Here is an 18,214-nt window from a genome sequence, read left to right on the forward strand (position 1 = left end):
AGGGATAGTTGACTTAAATATTTTACTCACCCTTCACTTGCGCCAAACATTTATGAGTTTATTTATCTACTGAACACACAAGAAAATATTTTGAAGGAAGCTGAAAAACTGTGAAAGTCAATGGTTAAAGGTTTTCTGCTCTCTTCACAATATCTTCTTTTTTTTGTGAACTGAAGAATGAAATTCAAACAGGTTTCTGACTAGTGAATGGCAGAGTTTTCAGTTTCAACTATCTCTTTAACCACAGCACAAAGTCTTGCATTAAATGTTGCCTTCACTGCACCAAACAGCAACTCATTAGGGGTTCTCCCGTTCTCATCAACTTGCTACAAATCAGATCACAAAGAGGGATCCAGATCCCCAGTAGGCCAATAGTCTTGTTTTCTGTTGTTGATATTACTGGAAATATTAAATACTTTCTGAATGTTCTGTAAGAACACACTGCACAGAACCAGAGCAGTACATAAATCGAGTGCATTTCTTGTTCTGCTTCCCTATATCCACCGGGACATAATTGAAAGCATATTTCTTCAGCTCTGCCTTAGGAGACAACATCAGGACAAGCAGCTTTTTGTGCTTGACTTCTGAGGGAACTCGCATTGAGGCTTTGCTTACCAAACGAATGCTTTATGTTCCATCATACATTTATTATCTGTGAAGAATTTTTAACATCACTCGTTTTTGGGATGCCAGGTCGGATTTTTAAATGCTGGAAAAGTTAATAGAGCAGGAGAAAATAAGCTTCTACTTCAGATGTGTGATTTGTAAACGCGCATGCACTTTATCATGTCTCCTGGTGATATATACATTTCTCATCCTATTGAGCTGGAAAGAAGGCAGGCTCTGTTCATGTGTTTGAGGGATGAAAACTAAAGCAACGTGACCGCTGCCTGTTCCCGACAGTCCAAATCTGCAGGAAGCCGCTGCCACTTAGAATGCTGCTCTTATTTTAGCCCGGTCTCTGTGATGTTCGCAATCGCTGCCCATCAGCTTCAATGAGAATCTAGAGGTAAATGTTCTGTGCACTGAGCCTTTGCAATTGAACAGGCGTCCATGCTTTCATCTGGGTTCCATTTTCCACTAATCCCAAAGCTGTACTAGTATGATCCCAGCTGCAAGACTCGCCAAGCCCCCTCGGCCCACATGAAACGGCCTGCAATCCCTCACCGTCACTTGAGCCGCCTGTAAACTCTTCTTTTCACGTGTGACAAAAGAAAACTGGTGCCCAAAACAAGCTCTTCATGAGCAATTGTACTTAATGTCGAGTTCAGGCTGCATGGTTTTAGCCCTGATTTTGACTTGACGTCAGGTTTTGAGAAATTAATGATAAATGCCTGAAATCACAAGAAAATCGATCCTCGTTCACGTGAGTCACAATCACACAGTATGAACTATCAAAGACACAATCTAAGAGAATCCCTGATGGGTCGCTGACAACAGTGAGATATTTGGCATGCTAAATATCTGGAGTTGTCAGTTATTCAAATCATGCCGTATGACATGTGTTTTAATTGAAAATAACATTGGCGATTTCCTAGAGCCAATGAGAGAGCAGCATCCACTGGTATGGGTATCTGCAGGCCAGTGGAAGATGGGGGAGAAGTTAAAAAAAAAGAGAAGTCAAAAGCGGTTCTTTTCAGTCTGTTTGAAAAAAAAAATTTTAGGAGAATGGCTAATTCCCTTCAAAGGGCAGGTGAGCAAAATAAGTACATTTTCTTCCCCACTAAAAGGCTTCTTTCTCATTATGTAGTTAATCACAAAAAATATACTACGTGACCTTACGTTGTTTCCATGTCACATTTTGCGTGTGTTTGGTTGAGACGTAATTTGTGGACCAACACAATGTTCCTATTTTAAATGCAATGTGAAACCCCCTGTCGCCGATCCAACTTGCAGTGTAAACACAGCAGCAGCGAAACGCTACCCCAGATAGTCATGCAGTGGGAACATCTTTGAAACGAATCACAAACTCACGCACTTTCGTAACCAAGACGATTGTAATGACCTTGATGTTAGATCATTATATTCCTTACCATGATAAAATGAAGAAGTTCAAATGGGACTTTTTGCACTATAACTTAGACGTTAGACTAGGTCTGGACAATAATTCAATATCAATATATGTCGCGATGGAATTTTAAATAACGGTGATATGAGTTCTAAACTTATTTCCGGTACTTCAATATAAATTTACATACACACACACACACACATATATATACATATATATATATATATATATATATATATATATATATATATGTGTATATATATATATATATATGTGTATATATATATATATATGTGTATATATATATATATATGTGTGTATATATATATATATATATATATATATATATATATATATATATATATATATATATATATATATACATATATTATATTTATAAGATCTTATCATTGTATCATTTGTCACGGAGTGACGGTCAGTGCTCAGCCATCAGAAAGAGGCGCAAGTAACATCACAGACATGCTGCCAGAGCCCAGCACAGCAGTTGGTTAGCTCCATCGCAGAAAGTTTGCCCTGAAGTGTGCCCTGAATACAGATGTGAATAAACAAGCTTCCCCGAGTAAAAATGCACTTAAAAAAAGATATACTTTGCATATTCAGTTTGCAGAGATTTGTAGGTACAGATATCTATTGTGTGCGGTTTTGGCAGTTTTTTCCTGTGTTTTTAATATTGTCCATATCGATATCGGAATTATATCATATCAACCGAAATGAAGAAATATATCGTGGTATAAATTTTTGCCAAATTGTCCAGCCCTATATTAGACTTGGACTTATTTTGAGTTGATCAAATCTGCATTGTGATGTTGCAATTTCTCTGTTACACATGACAAATATGAACAGAATTAGCGTCGTCATCATTTAAAATGAAATAAAGGGTTAAACATTTCTTGTCTTTCACAGACCTCTGGATTTTAAAATGTTACTACATTTTTTTTTAAGCCAAATCTCAAAGCTCAAGCATAGTTCAGTATATTACAGCTCTTATAACTCAAAGAAAATCATAAAATCTTTAAAAAATGCCTAATTTTACAAGTGGCTATTTAAGTAAATCATCTGTATATTTTCATCAGTATATTTCTAAAAACTTACGAACAAGTGTCCACTACTGAATGGAATGGAATGCAGTAAACTGTAGCATCTACAGTGTTGTGATGTCACAGTCGCATTGCATTCTGGGATTTAAAATGGCTATAGCTGGATATATTCATGGAGGCTTCTCTCATTCAACAAGTGAAAGTTTGCGAGTGGATGCCTAAAACTGGAGTGGAACACAGCCTATATGTTAATTAAATTTTTTTTTTTACTTATATTGATCTAAGAGCCAATCACACATCAGAAATGAGTGAAAAAATGGGAATCTAAAAGTATGTTGATATTAGAGATGTACGAAATTCATTGACCGAAAATATGTTATGCTATTTAATGGACCCTCTCATTTTTGTGGCTTCAGTTATTCTTGGGTTACTCTTTTAAATCTGGAAGCATTAACAACTGATATTGAAATGTATATCGTTATCGTTCAGAATGTAAAATAATTATTGAGATTGCCCAGTCCTACTGAAGCCCACTACCAATTTTCAGAAGCAACCCAAGTTAAGAACCTGGTCATTTATGGCTTGTTTTAAATAGTGGATGAACCGCGAGCAAATATTCCTCTGTTGATGTCGAAAAAACAATTTGTCTTGTTTTCCTGCTTATTTACTTGAACAAATCACAAAGAGTCGACATGCGCCGAACCACACTGGAGCCTGCCCAATTAGATCAGAGCGTTCAGACTAAGCTTATATGCACCACACCCCAGTGTTCTTCTTTATTCATCTTACCACTTATATGTCACAGTGGTAGTTTAATTATTTCCCCCTCTGCTTTTGGTGTCCATGTCAGGCACCTCAAAGAAATTTCCATTGGCGTATAAAGTTTGCTTTTTATTAGCAGGATGGTTGACTGATGTTGTATGAAGGACGGCTGTGTCCATGGTGACAGACCATGGCGGACGCTGCAAGGGAGCTGGTTAACCACGACTCTCTATTTGTGGGCACCTTCAGCAGCTGCTGTATAGGAGGGTGTAAAGGACCCACAGCCTTGCTGCAGGCTGTCAGTGCCATAGCATTTTGTAGGTGCTGGTCTCATTTTGTGAGACCTTTTGATTCTCTCTTTTTTTTTTTATCAATCTCATGCCTTGATTAAAGCAAGTGTTATTCATGCTTTTATGAGGAATATTTTAGTATACATTTTAAATAAACAAGGGCCTCACACCAAAAGTAAAAATTTAATACTGATGAATTTAAAGATTGTCTTTGATTGGTAGAAATAACGATTGACTTAAGTAAAATATTTTGGCCCTTTTCACTCTTTATCAGATTCAAATCATACTGTACACTAAAAAAGTAAAAAAGAAAATAAAAATAAACAACAATAATTGAAAACATTATTGTCCACAAATTTGTCATATTGATTCCTCATTTTACAGTTCTGCGAAAATTAGGGTTAGGTATATTGTTTAAGGTAATTTCAATATTGGTGCTAAATCGATACTTTTAAAACGGTACCAGTGCCTAAACCGATCATTTTGAGCCACAAAATTATCGTGGAAAAAATATTTGTATCATTTTAATTGAACAATATAATTAAGTTTAAAGTATACATCAATTCATATTTTATATTAAATATTTAACTTAGTGATTCCTCTGCCTTTAAGTTGATTGTATGTGCACCATACTACGTGCTTTGCGTTCTATAAATTCCTAAGTAACAAGAACAAAGGCTTAACGTCGACGACGGTGTCCGTTAAGACATTGCATGACAACGTGTACCTATATGTCCCTTTGATGCACCCCTTGATGCTTCTTATGTCCTTGTCGCAGCACCAAAATTCATATGCTGATTCGGTCCAGGACATAGTGGTTAGGACATACTGGTTACATAGGTACCGGTGCCATATTGGCACTGAGTTTCGGTACCCAACCCTACTGAGAATGACTAAAATGCTGCCTCTAATGCATGCCAGGTTATTAAACACTTTGGATTATTAAATATGCATTCTTTAGACCTAAAGTTGTTCAGTTTATTCATTCCTTAATTTTCTTTTCGGCTTAGTCCCTTTATTAATCAAAGGTCGCCCCCGCAGAATGAACCACCAACTTATCCAGCATATGTTTTACGCAAGGGTTGGGAAACACCCGAACACTCCTGCATTCACACTCATACACTACGGCCAATTTAGCTTATTCAATTTACCTGTAGTGCATGCCTTTGGACTGTGGGGGGAGCACCCAAAGGAAACCTATGCAAACACAGGGAGAACATGCAAACTCCACACAGAAATGCCAACTGACCCATCAGAGTCTCGAACCAGTGACCTTTTTGCCCTGAGGCGATCGTGCTACCTACTGCACAACGGTGACTCCCTTATTCAGTTCATATCCAATGCAAATTTTTCAATGCAAATTGTTGAGTTTTGGAAAAATGTCAATTAAACCGATCTGAAACTATATTTCTTACTAAAGTTGCGCCAAGCTGTTTGAATTAAAATATTTTTTATTAATTAATTAATTTATATACATAATTTCCCTACTGACAAAGATATCATGAAACAGAAAAGAAAGCCTGTGTACTCAGTCTGCATTCAGTCCTTATCCTTCAGGCCAATAAACAGCAGTCTTCATGACCGCATCAGAGGCCCTTTAAGCACTCGCAATATTTACTTTACAGCGTCACTTGATCTGGGCTCCAGTCCGTGCATCTTTGGGAGTTTACAGGCTGTTTTAAAGCGGGCCAGGAAGATGAGCCAAGCCCCACACTGGCAGTAGACAGCCACTGACGCCGATAGCGTCCCAGCACCCCTGCTTCACCCCGGCCCTGCCAGGACTCATCTGCACCCCTGCTGTATCAGAGGTTGCTGGAGTACAATCATAAAATTCCACTCTCAACAAAACTGCTCGGGATAAATAGCAACAAAAGAGATCCAAATTAGAATCGCAATTGCACTCATTAATAGGTGTATCACTTTACATTAAAACTTGAGCTTGCTTTGGTGGTGGTCTGATGGATTAACAGCCACAGTAAACAAGTTTTATACATGCCCAAACTGTAAAAGCACATAGGTGATAAAGAAGTAACTGATATAAAGTGCTATTTTGAGGAAATCTATGTTTGTATACCAAATAGCAAGAGTTTAGATCTTATAAACAACTACTCATGGCCTCAAATGATTCAGAGTATTATAAATTGATATATGAAATTGAATCCTCTGGAGCTGTGTAGATTAAAAAAAAAACAAAGTTGGACGTACAACTGATCCTGATGGACTCCTGATGAGATTAAACGTACTGAATTGATGTTGACTTCACTAGTAATGACAGTTGTTGCTTTATAAATGCTCAACAGTGGAATTAAATCTCCAGTTTCAGTACTCCTTTTTCCTTAGGGGAAATATTAAGAGCCGTTGATGTTTTGACCAAGCATCAGTGGATGCCATATGTTTGCGTTTTGTTTCAAGAGGAACACCAGGAAGTTTAATGTTATAATCAAATTCAGATACATAACAGTTAACAGGAAAAGGATGGACGGATGCCATGGAATGACAAAGAGCCTAAAGCAAGGAAGTATTTAATTTAGCTCCTAATATCTGACCGCAGTGCATTGAATCTTCACGTTGTCGTCTTCTGCTCCCCGCCAGATTTCACTCAGGTCAGCTAAGGAAAACATTCTCTCTTAATCCATCCACTTTTTGAAATTTCGACTAAAGCAAGGAATGTAGCACCTATGCACACAAAGCATTTAGAGGATTAAATGGCGATATAAGTTTTACAGGTCTGTCACAATAGGGATGCTTTATTGGGTAGCTTCATGTCCAGCTGATGGTGGCTCTTATGGTTTTAGAGAGCAAAATCATAATTTAAAGTACTTTTTGTTTTTGCCAGAGTCTGAATGAGAAGGTTTAGGTGAACGCTTTGGCGTAGTGAAAGGTCATGGCATGCTGTTCCAGCTGTTTGTTAACTCCGCTCTAAACTTTGTTGGTTGTGCACTCTACATTCCATGCCACTTTTAATCACCTACCCACCACTGCTGGTTATTAGCCTTCTCAGTAATCTTTGAATTTTATAGTCCATGCGTGTTTCCAAATAAAGCCACGTTTTGGCAGAGGCTCGTGATTATCTTACTGCACTTCAGGACATTAAACAAGTCATGGAAAGTTGCAATTATTCAATTGAGTTCTCATTGATTTATTTAGATTTGTTTTTGTTTTTGTTTTTCCTACAGAAATGGTCGAGTGTGAACAGTCCACTTTTCCTTCCTCTCATACCGCCACGCTCTCCTGGGTTCACAGCTGTCGTGTTGACTTATGATCGTATTGAAAGCCTTTTTAGGGTCATCACTGAGATCTCCAAGGTGCCCAGTTTGGCCAAACTACTGGTGGTGTGGAACAACCAGAACAAAAGCCCACCTGAAGGTTAGTGTTACACTGTCGTTTAAACAAGTGATGCATTATGTAAGGTAGGGCTGCACAATATATCGTTTCAGCATTAATATCACAATGTGATCATTCGCAGTAGTCACATCACAAGTATACACAATATTGAGTCTGGATTATAATGATATAATATAATAAAATATATAATATAATAATAATAAAAGTGTCTTTGAGTCTCGTGACTGTGTATTTAAAAGTATTCAGGCCTAAGAAATAGTACAGAATTTAATTGTTTATAAAACGAAGAGTATGCATTATTATTTTACATTTGATTATTCAACTACTGTATACCTGAATACAGTTTGACTCCTCGAAAAACAATCAAGCGCTCTATTTATTATCAGTTTCATTTTCTTATCTATTCTTGTAGGTTGTTTCTTATATTTCATGCATATGCACTCCGCTGCAGAATTATCTCAGTCTTAAATGATAAATTCTTTCCAAAATTATTCAACACGTCTAGTTAAATTGTATTTTTTTTTTGCAGAATAAAAAAAATAGTGCAATGTTAGATTTGTCCAATATCGTGCAGCCCTAATGTAAGGGATAATGTACTTCCAGGTTGTTTTGCGAAGTAGACTAAGTCAAAGTTGGACTTTAAATACAAGTTTTACACATAGGTGTCTTGTATAACAGTGAAAGGGATTATATTGAGATAACAACTGTCTAGATTTTCATGACACAGCTTCCTCTCGCGTAAGTGAAGTATTGGACCGAAAATATAGATTATTTTTATATAGAGTTTGAATATTTTATTGGCTTGCTAAACAAAAAGCATTTGTAAGAAAATGCAGACTATTCAAAGATTTAAGGGATATGGTACCAGTCATTCCATTTATACCACTCATCTTTTTACCTCATGAATAATTAGGTTTTTAATAATATTTATTTGAGATTGTTTTGGATTGTTATATGCATGACGTCTTCTTTTACAGTGACGTTTTGCTGTTCTGTTAATGCTAAAATCCTTTTTTTCCCCTTTTTTTTTAAGAGAAAATAAAATAACAGAAGGGGAAAAAATTAATGAATAAAAACAAAGAACAAAGCAGTTGTTATATGGGTTACTAAATCAAGTCACAATACATTTGAAGTACATTATCACAAATAGTTTACACTGACATACTCAGTCCATTTTTGCAAGTCCATTTTTTTATGTTTAGTATAATTAATATTTATTGCAGAGATGTAAGATTGCATTTGTAACAATAATTACAATGTAAGACTGCATTTGTAATAATAATTATATGACATATACAAATCTGGTTGACATAATTAAATGATTGTACGCAAAATATTGTTGAAATTAGAATATGATTAGCTCATCAAGTGCAAAACTTCCGTGAAGAAAAACCGTTCCTACCAACCATATAGTACTGACTTCAGTTACTTGGATGGGCCTGTTGTAGCAATGGATAACTAATCACTGGTGTGTTTAAGCAAGTACTTCAGGAAGCTATGAAGTAAATATGCGTGACACATTGTTTTGTCATGCTCATGGAACACTAAACTTTACACAATTAAATATAAATATAAAAAATGTATTGGGTAACACTTTATTTTGTGGTCCATTTGAGTATTAGTAGACTGTCTGCTTAATATCTGTTTATACTGCTCCTTCAACAGACATTTAACTGACTATAAGAAACTATTCAAGTACATGTCAACTTACACTAACCCTAACCTCAACCTAACAGTCTACTTATAATTTAATGATAATTAGTTGGCATGTATATGCAATGTAACAAGCAGACCATCAAAATAATGTGTGACTAAATGTAAATAGATTTTCATAATGTATTTTATAATATGATGCGTTTTAAATTAGTTTTAGTATTTAAAATGATTCATTTTAGTGTGTATTGAATTATTCATATTCTAGATATAAAAACAGTTTAAAAATGAACTATCAGCGATATAAGATGAGGTATTAACAGATCATGAAGCTAATCAACATTAAAATGATTTAGATTTGTATTTTACAATGTATTCCAGTTATTTAAGAAATTATTTAATTTGAAAATGAGTATGTCTGCAATGTTGTTCTGACAGCCTCTGTTATTAAACAATGAAAATGTGACACCAGGATGAAATGCAGTTGTGCAGCTCTCACAAAAGACATGAAACCACTGATATGGAACAGATGAATGATAAGCTAGTGAGTAGCCAAATCATGTTCCTCTTGAGGTCGGAGAATTGAAAGCATGATGTGCCTTGGTCTCGGGCCAAACCTCTCTGGTTTATCTTCCGATATGGAGTGAGAACCCAAACATTCGGTACATCCACTGGCATATAGACGACCAAAAAAAGTTCTCGTTGACTTCTTATGAGCTGTTGAAGTCTGATTATTCCAGACTAGACGAATGTAGTGTATTTGAATTCATATTGATATATGGCCTGTTTTCACCAGACGTCCACCCTTAAACTTTTTTGTCAAACTGAAAGGATCGTTTCCATAACAGTCTCCCTTTCTAACAACTTTGGTCAAATTTATGGCCCATTAGACGTGTCAAAATAAGCTGATATTAGTAGTTATTTATTGTGGCTCTGACTCTAATGATACTGCCTAACAAGGCGATTAGCTATGCGTATGTTTATGAAGTCGCTAGGGAAAAGAAAAGAGCAATGGGGAAATGAACGTATCCTCTCCATAGATTTGAGTAATACCATTATGAAGGGAAATTCTTTGAAGTACACTAATGGTTTGCTGTTGCCTTTGATTAGAGGCGTCGCTGAAGCCAGGCTCGAGCTTTGTGACCTATTAGAATTAATAAGGTCTGTTCACGGGTCAACCTGGGGCTCAGGCCCTGATGAGGATGGATTTCCTCCACACCCTTTTCCAATCGCTGATTATGTTTGTTTATTTTCAGCAGCCTTATTGGCCCAAGTCTTGCCTGTTTGTCATTTTAATGAGGTGCTGGCCAACTCTAACAATAGGATTGTGCTTAGAGAGATTCTCAAATGGAGGGCTTTTATTTTGTGGTGTCACCAGGGATATACTTTGCTAAAGCTCTTTAAAAAATGCTCAAACATAAAGTCAGCCCATGTAAATTTTTAGTACAGGGCAAGGAAGTGATTACAGCCCATTAAAAAGCATTCACACAAGTTGCTTTGGCGCAGTCAAGATTCCTGCATTTTCTTATGGTGCAGATTTATGATGTGTGAACATCTAAGATTGCGCATTGTGCCACTCTGGATTTCGCTGGTAAGGGTTGGTTGTTGCAGTCTTGCATGATTTTGTAGCCCAACTTGTCTGTGTTTGTTTTCATCTTAGTTGAATGGACTGTGCCAGGCTTGGATGTGGTGACAGTATCAGTTTCCTTGCATGTGAAGGGCTGGCTCTTCTTTCAGCCTTTGTCTGGGACTGGGGAGATTTTCCGGCAGTTAGGAAATACTTTTCATTTCTTCTCCCATCATAGTTTGTTGTGTGATCTTGTGGACGAGCACTGTGGGCTGTACTGCTTTGGCCTGATAGAGATGAGCTCATTCCATATCTCTGGAGATTTCCAGGGTCTACACCCCAGCTTTGGGGTAGAGGTATCATAGCTGACTCTCAGTCTTAGGGTCTCTGTGTTTGAGCTCCACTAGACTCTCTCTCTCCTCAGTTTTATTAGGTGACGCTGTGCGTGCCATCTGTCTTCTGCGTGCTCTGAACTCCTCCCAAGCTCTTACACAAGTGAAAATAAAGAGCGTTGTATCTTCTGCCCTGAGAAGAATGCTAGTGTGGTCAGATTCATATGTGCTTTTACTCAAGTGATGTGTTTAGATTTATCCACCCACGCTCTCTTTTCCACAGTTGCTGCCATCTCTCATAGTTTTTCATCTCCTCTGAAACCGACAGTGTATTATTATTAGCTCACTGTTTTCTTTCTCTCCTTCTCTCTGTTACAGAGTCGCTGTGGCCCAAAGTCGCAGTGCCTCTTAAAGTGGTCCGCACCAAAGAAAACAAGCTCAGCAATCGCTTCTTTCCGTTTGATGAGATCGAGACAGAAGCTGTCCTGGCCATTGACGATGACATCATCATGTTAACCTCAGATGAGCTACAGTTTGGATATGAGGTAGTGAAACCGTATACTACTTGCTATGACAATTTGCTTCAAGTAAGTTAGTACAATAAGTCTTTAAGTCCCATTAGATCGCAAATCAGTTGTAATCTAATATAACACAACACTTTTTGAAAGCAGTTAATACTTTTATTTTCTGCTGAGGATGCATTAAATTGCTCCAAAAATGACTTCAAATAAACACTGGTCTATTCATCAAAGAGTATTAGTTTTTTCCCCAAAAAAACATTAATCAGCCCATTAAAAAGGTTTCAGAAAATTGTTTTTGAGCATCAAATTGACTCATTAGATTGATTTATGAAAGATCCACAGTAAGAATTACATTTACATGTGCACATGTCATGGGTTTTATACATGCATATATATATATATATATATATATATATATATATATATATATATATATATATATATATATATATATATATATATATATATATATATATATATATATATATATAAAAATTGATTTTCTTGTCGGTTTAGTCCCTTTATTAATCCTGGGTCCCCACAGCGGAATGAACCGCCAACTTATCCAGCACATTTTTACGCTGTGTATGCCCTTCCAGCCGCAACCCATCTCTGGGAAGCATCCACACACACCAGAGCACCCGGAGGAAACCCACGTGAACGCAGGTTGAACATGCAAACTCCACACAGAAACGCCGTCTGAGCTTGAACCAGTGGCCTTCTTGCTATGAGGCGACAGCACTACCTACTGCGCCCACTGCGTCGCCTATATATACTGTATATATACAGGGATGGGCAGTATTTATGATACATTTATTTCAAATACCTATTTTAAATATAAACTAGAAATTTGTATTTGATAGGGTTTATGAAAATTGGTTAATATTTTGTATGAAAATACCTTAGTGTCTTGTATTTTAGTTTTTTTAATGGTGTAAAATACTTGAGAAGTCTACATGATGACATCATAAAAATGCAGCCTTTAATATTGCTGTTTTCTCAGTTATTTGCCAGTTATTAAGGCTAGACTAGAAAATTTATTAAAATTGATTAATGTTGAAGAAATTTATCATTGCTTGGAGTATGGATGGAAATAAGACAAACAACATAAAGTCCTACAGTGGCGATATCTACAAAACTTTATTGGCTGATCTGCAGGTGCTCTTTATACGTTTTTTAATACAAAGTTAAAGTTACTGAGTGCGATGTTGACAGCACAACATTACATTACGTGTCTAGGCAGCATTGAGCTGTATTCTTTCTTTTTGGCGTACCTTCATATAATTCATTTGTTTGATCTGTGTATTGTGTGTACATGAAGGAAAGTTTGATTGCAAAATCTCATTTTAATAGCATTATGAGGCTGCGTGAAAATGTAGTTATTGAAAACTGAAAGTGAAAAATCAGCTTTACAGGAATAAATTTAAATGTAAATATAGTAAAACAAAAAGGAATTGTTTTAAATTGAAATAATGTTTCACAACTTGACTGCTAAGCGTAAGAGAAAAAAAAAGATTTTACTGACCCCATCACTTTGAAAGCTCTAATTCTAACAGAGCAAAAGTAGTTTGTGAATTATGATTAGTTATCATGCTATTTGGGGGAAATAAATGCATTTCAATTTGGTTTGTGTATGAACAAAGCGAACAAATTACAAGGCTAAAAATGCTCTGAAATTTAGTAGACAGCAAAAAACATTAGCAAACTTACTTTGTTTTAAAGAAAGACATTCCTACTAAATTTCTCATTCTTTTTACATGGTAATGTAGGATGCTCTGGATGACCAACTTATATCTTGATGGTGCAATATATTCTACTGAAGTAGTTTTTTTTTTTTGCCACATTCACTGAATAGGCATTATTCTGGAGTTAATTCTCTTCCCTGTGCATAAGATGATGCATCAGAAGTATCCCAGTACCTTTTTTGGAATCAGTCCTACTTCATGTTGAGCTTACACATGCAGTGCAGGATTTCGGAACTCAACTATGGTCTGCGTTCGGCATCACAAAGCATTCCTTACAGTTGATGTCTCCATATTTATAGTTGAGGTTTTTTTAATATGTGAAGGACCACAGGACAAGCAATGCTGTCCATGGCTATAGGCTTGCCTTCAACTCACCTGCAGGCATTTATACACTATTGAGAGAATGAAGCGTAATTTATGGATAATTGTATGAAATGGAAGACAGCTTTAGTCATGGCTGCCTGGCTAAAACACAAGCTGCTTATGCCACTCGGGAATGACATTCGAGAATTCCTTCATCACGTCCTGTTAGGCCTGCCTGTCATTTTTGGGATTAACAAACCATTAGACCTAAACTTTATTGATTTAACCCTTGATATGCAAGGTTTAGCATTCTTTGAAAGCAGTTTTATTTGAGTTGACTTTAATTGAAAATTCTTTATGGTTCTAGCATTTGTGATGCTTTTATGTTTTGTCTTAAATAGGATCTGTGTCTCTTTTTGTAGGTATGGCGTGAGTTCCCTGACAGGCTGGTTGGATATCCTGGTCGGCTCCATTTATGGGATCATGAAATGGGCAAATGGAAATACGAATCTGAATGGACTAATGAAGTATCCATGGTCTTGACTGGTGCTGCTTTCTACCATAAGGTACAGTATAAATTCCCCGTCCTCTGTGTCTGTGTCTTATTTGCAATTTTAAATCCTCATTGAGATTTCAAATATTAAATTGCTGATGTTATGTTTTGCTAGAAACATTTTATCACTAGTTTAATGTTTTGTTTCTCCAGTATTTCAACTATCTCTACACCTATAAAATGCCTGGAGACATCAAGAACTGGGTGGATGCTCACATGAACTGTGAGGATATTGCTATGAACTTCCTTGTGGCCAACATCACTGGAAAAGCACCAATAAAGGTAACATAAACTTAAAGTATGATACAATCAGTTGTGTTCTGATAGCACACGTTTATTTTGGGTCTACAGAGAATCTAAAAAATAAATAAATTGTGCGTTTATGACGTAATTCACATAGGTGAGTGGGTATGATAAACCACCTGTAGAAACAGATTTCTCAGTATACAAAAAACACTACCCCTTCTTTACGCTAGCGTTAATTTTCTGAGCACAAACAGTTCTGATTTTCCTCAATTGTAGGTCGCGTTGGACAAAAGTGTCAGCCAAATTACTAAATGTAAAATGTAAATGGAATCTAAGGACAAGATGTTGCTTGCTGCCTTTTTTGTGTTTACTTACACAAACTTGTTCCTTTAGTCCACTCACATCAAACAAAAATGAAAAACTGAATTCTTAATGTTACTGACACATATACTACTATTCAATAGCTTCCCAAAAGTGTCTACTAAATGACTAAATAGTTTGGGGTTTGTTTGAATTTGACAAGTTTAGTTAAAAGATGTGTCTTATAGTTGCTAAGGCTTTTTTAAATTCAAAAATCTGAATAAAAAATATAGAAAATAAAAAAGTATTATGTAAAACCGCTTTTTTTCTATGTTGATATACTTAATTTTTTTTATTAATTGCAGTGATGACAGTCAAATTTACAGCAGTCAATTGTCCAGTCTTTAGTGTCACATGACTCTTTATCGTTCTGACTTTCTGACTTGGTTTTCTAGAAACAGTTAATTTTATCATATTGTAAACAGTTGTTGTTAAAATGTTGGTAAAATCAGCATTATTTTTTCATTGTTTCAACAGAAGCAAAGTTCTGCATTTACTAAATTTTAAATGTAAATCTTTTGTCGTATATACTGTACGTTAAGGTTGGGTCGATAGACAATGCTATCGCCGATGGGCGATAGACATCACGATGCTGAGCCAACATGGCTATTCTTCGTTCTTCCCCATCGCAGCATCAACCCATTTGTGAAAAATACACACTTAGGCCCTGTTTACACTAATATGTCTTATTCTTTAAATGACATTTTAGAACGAAAACGATCCACATCCACACTGGCGTTTCACCTTGCATTTCTGAAAAGCCCTCCATCCACACTATACTGCTGGGAACGCACATCACGTGACCACAAACGCACACACACTCTGTCATGCACTGCAGCGTATCCAAGCATCTGATCTCCAGCAGTCAGCGGGTGCTTTGAGCACAAAACCAAAGAGAGCAGTGCACGTTTATCAAGGATGTACTACTGGATTGCATTTCACTATAGTTGTTAAACATGATATTTAATTCATCTTGTCTCTATCTAGTGACTCTTTGGTCTTTTGAATCTATCAGGTAACGTGTCACAGCGTCAGTGCACTGCTTTAATGTTTCGCTTTCACGCTTGTACTTAGTAATTTTAGCAAAACCTCAGATACTGTAGTTGGTTCCTGTTGGTTGTTCACCTTTTTGACCAACCAGGTTTGTCGACGCCATTATAATGACACAGATCACTCTGCCTATTCATGCTAGAGTCCCATGGAAAAAGTGATTGACAGATGGTAATTTGTGTGTAACTTATTATTTATTCATGGTTTGGTTATGGGTAAAACAAAGACCATGCGGGTCAGGTAGTGGAATCTGTAGGCTACAAATAATTAATTTATTATGAATTAATTAATTATTCATAAATAATTAATTCACTGCCACCTACGACAACGATGCTATCTTCCATTGCGATGTTTCACCTTAGATATCAAACCATGCCAATTGGTCGACATCACCCAACCCTAATATACATGTCCTTAATTCAGCAACTATATACATTAAAAGTGTGGTACTATATACTAAATAAGTGCTATATAATAAAAGTTCAGCAAGTTTATTTCTTTTAAAAACAGATGTTGCTTGCCCCAAACCTTTGGATTCTGATGCCTTTCTTTTTTTACAATAAACAAATCAAATCACATTTATTTTGGTGAACAAGTTCACAACTCTTGTATAATATATTATTATTATTATTATTATTATTATTATTATTATTATTATTATTATTATTGGGACAGTGCTTTTTGAATCACCTGTAGTCTAGCACCAGCATGAAATATTAACACTGGAACACATTAATCTGGTGTTAAAACAGCAGATTATTAAAACCATTGCCATTTTAGCATACATACTGACAAACAGGTCACAATAAAAATGTATAAAATAATGAAAAAAAAGCATTGTCTATAAAATTAATGAGGGCGCTCCCTAAAAGAATGTGGCCGTCCTGACAGCGTGCCCTGGTGCTCTGTCTCTGATCAGCTTTCGCCCTTCTCCCCCCTCTAGCCTATACAGTCTTAGGTCTACAGTGACTCTGTCCAGGTGCTGTTCGGCCTGTAAAGGCCTGGCCTTAACCTCTGTTATCTGCGTGTCACTGTCTGCCTCTCTCCTGTGTGCTCTGTTTTCATAAACTCACTGGGGCACATTCATTCTGCCGTCAGTTACGCTGTGAACCTTCTCCCCTCTCTCCTCCACATCCCCACATCACACACACCTCCTGGTGCTCCCACTGTGGAGAGTGTCAGTCAAGTGTGTGTGTGTGTTGAAGGAGGGATGGGGCAGATGGGTCGTACATCATTGGTCTAATGAGCAAGGCAGATACGGTCATTTAGCTAGGCCACGGGCATGGACGGCTCTCTCATTACATCTGACTTATATGACCTGTCATCAAGTCATCTCCTCCCACTCAGCTCCCAAACACACACACACACACACTTCAGAGAGGCCCATCACTGCAGTTCCAGCTCATTATTAAAACAGCCTTATTTATCAATGTTTTGTCAGATTTTGTTGTTTTTTAATATGAGAACTGTGTCGTGATTTCTCAACCTTAAATTGGGAGCTACGGGCACATGTTTGAGTTTTGTGAAGTCTGCTTTGTAATGTCAACCATGTCTTTATTTTTGATAGTCATTTTTATTTAGGAGTGTGTTCAGTAATTAAGACATTATATAGCAGATTAATAGTGAATTTTACATGAATACTCTAAAAAGCAAAATGTAGTTATGAGCATGTTTAATACATTACAGTCTCTATATTTCAGTATTTTATGTAGTTGTAGCTGTAGTGTTTTACAAGTGAGATTTTTATGGACATTTTCATGCTTGATAAGGCAGTTGCTATGCAGCTTATCTACATTTGTGTATATATTACACACCTACAAACTTCCACTGCATGTTCAAGAGTGTCAAACAGTAGCAAACTAACAGAAGACCTACCTTTTGCATGTCAAGCCCTTAACCATTTCAAGAGAAATGCAGAGAAGAATGGGAATATTGTCAACATAAACAATGGGAGATAAATCCTGTGGTGGTAAAATGTGCATCTACCATTTTACATTTCTAATGGTGTATATATGATGTATCATATAATGATCATATTTTTTTTTTTTACACCAAGTACCATATATAAAGAAAGTATTTGTTTCTCTAAGTACCAGATATTAATGATACAGTAGGCCTAATTATTCAGCTCCTGCACAGTTAAAAAAACAGGCAGTTTTATTCTTAATAAGAATATCTATTATTGTCAGACACTTTAAACATGTGTATAAATACAGATTAAACATTAACAATTCTTCCTCAAAGCTTCAAATATGTTAAAGCTGCATGGGTATTGCATGCATATTACCTTACTAATGATAAAGAATAGGGAAATTCCTGAGTTTGCAGTAACTGAAATGCCAACAGAGTTAATCTGCAAAAGCGCCTCTCTGGCAGGTATCTGGCCTACTATTTTTATTTTACATTCTTATGCAGACC

At 36.4% G+C, this 18,214-nt stretch overlaps 1 protein-coding gene across 3 annotated transcripts in view; it reads left to right on the forward strand.

The window, feature by feature from the left end:
• Positions 1–18,214, forward strand: part of ext2 (exostosin glycosyltransferase 2) — a 43,463-nt gene that overhangs the window by 20,085 nt on the left and 5,164 nt on the right. For all 3 annotated transcript variants that reach the window (XM_087259251.1, XM_087259250.1, NM_001008400.3), the window contains 4 exons: positions 7,298–7,487; positions 11,397–11,563; positions 14,010–14,153; positions 14,294–14,422. In XM_087259251.1, coding sequence (XP_087115377.1) covers positions 7,298–7,487; positions 11,397–11,563; positions 14,010–14,153; positions 14,294–14,422 — 630 coding nt within the window. The remainder of the gene's footprint in view (positions 1–7,297; positions 7,488–11,396; positions 11,564–14,009; positions 14,154–14,293; positions 14,423–18,214) is intronic.

This window comes from Danio rerio, chromosome 7, assembly GCF_052040795.2.
Source record: "Danio rerio strain M-AB ecotype USA chromosome 7, GRCz13ab, whole genome shotgun sequence".
NCBI classification, from domain to species: domain Eukaryota; kingdom Metazoa; phylum Chordata; class Actinopteri; order Cypriniformes; family Danionidae; genus Danio; species Danio rerio.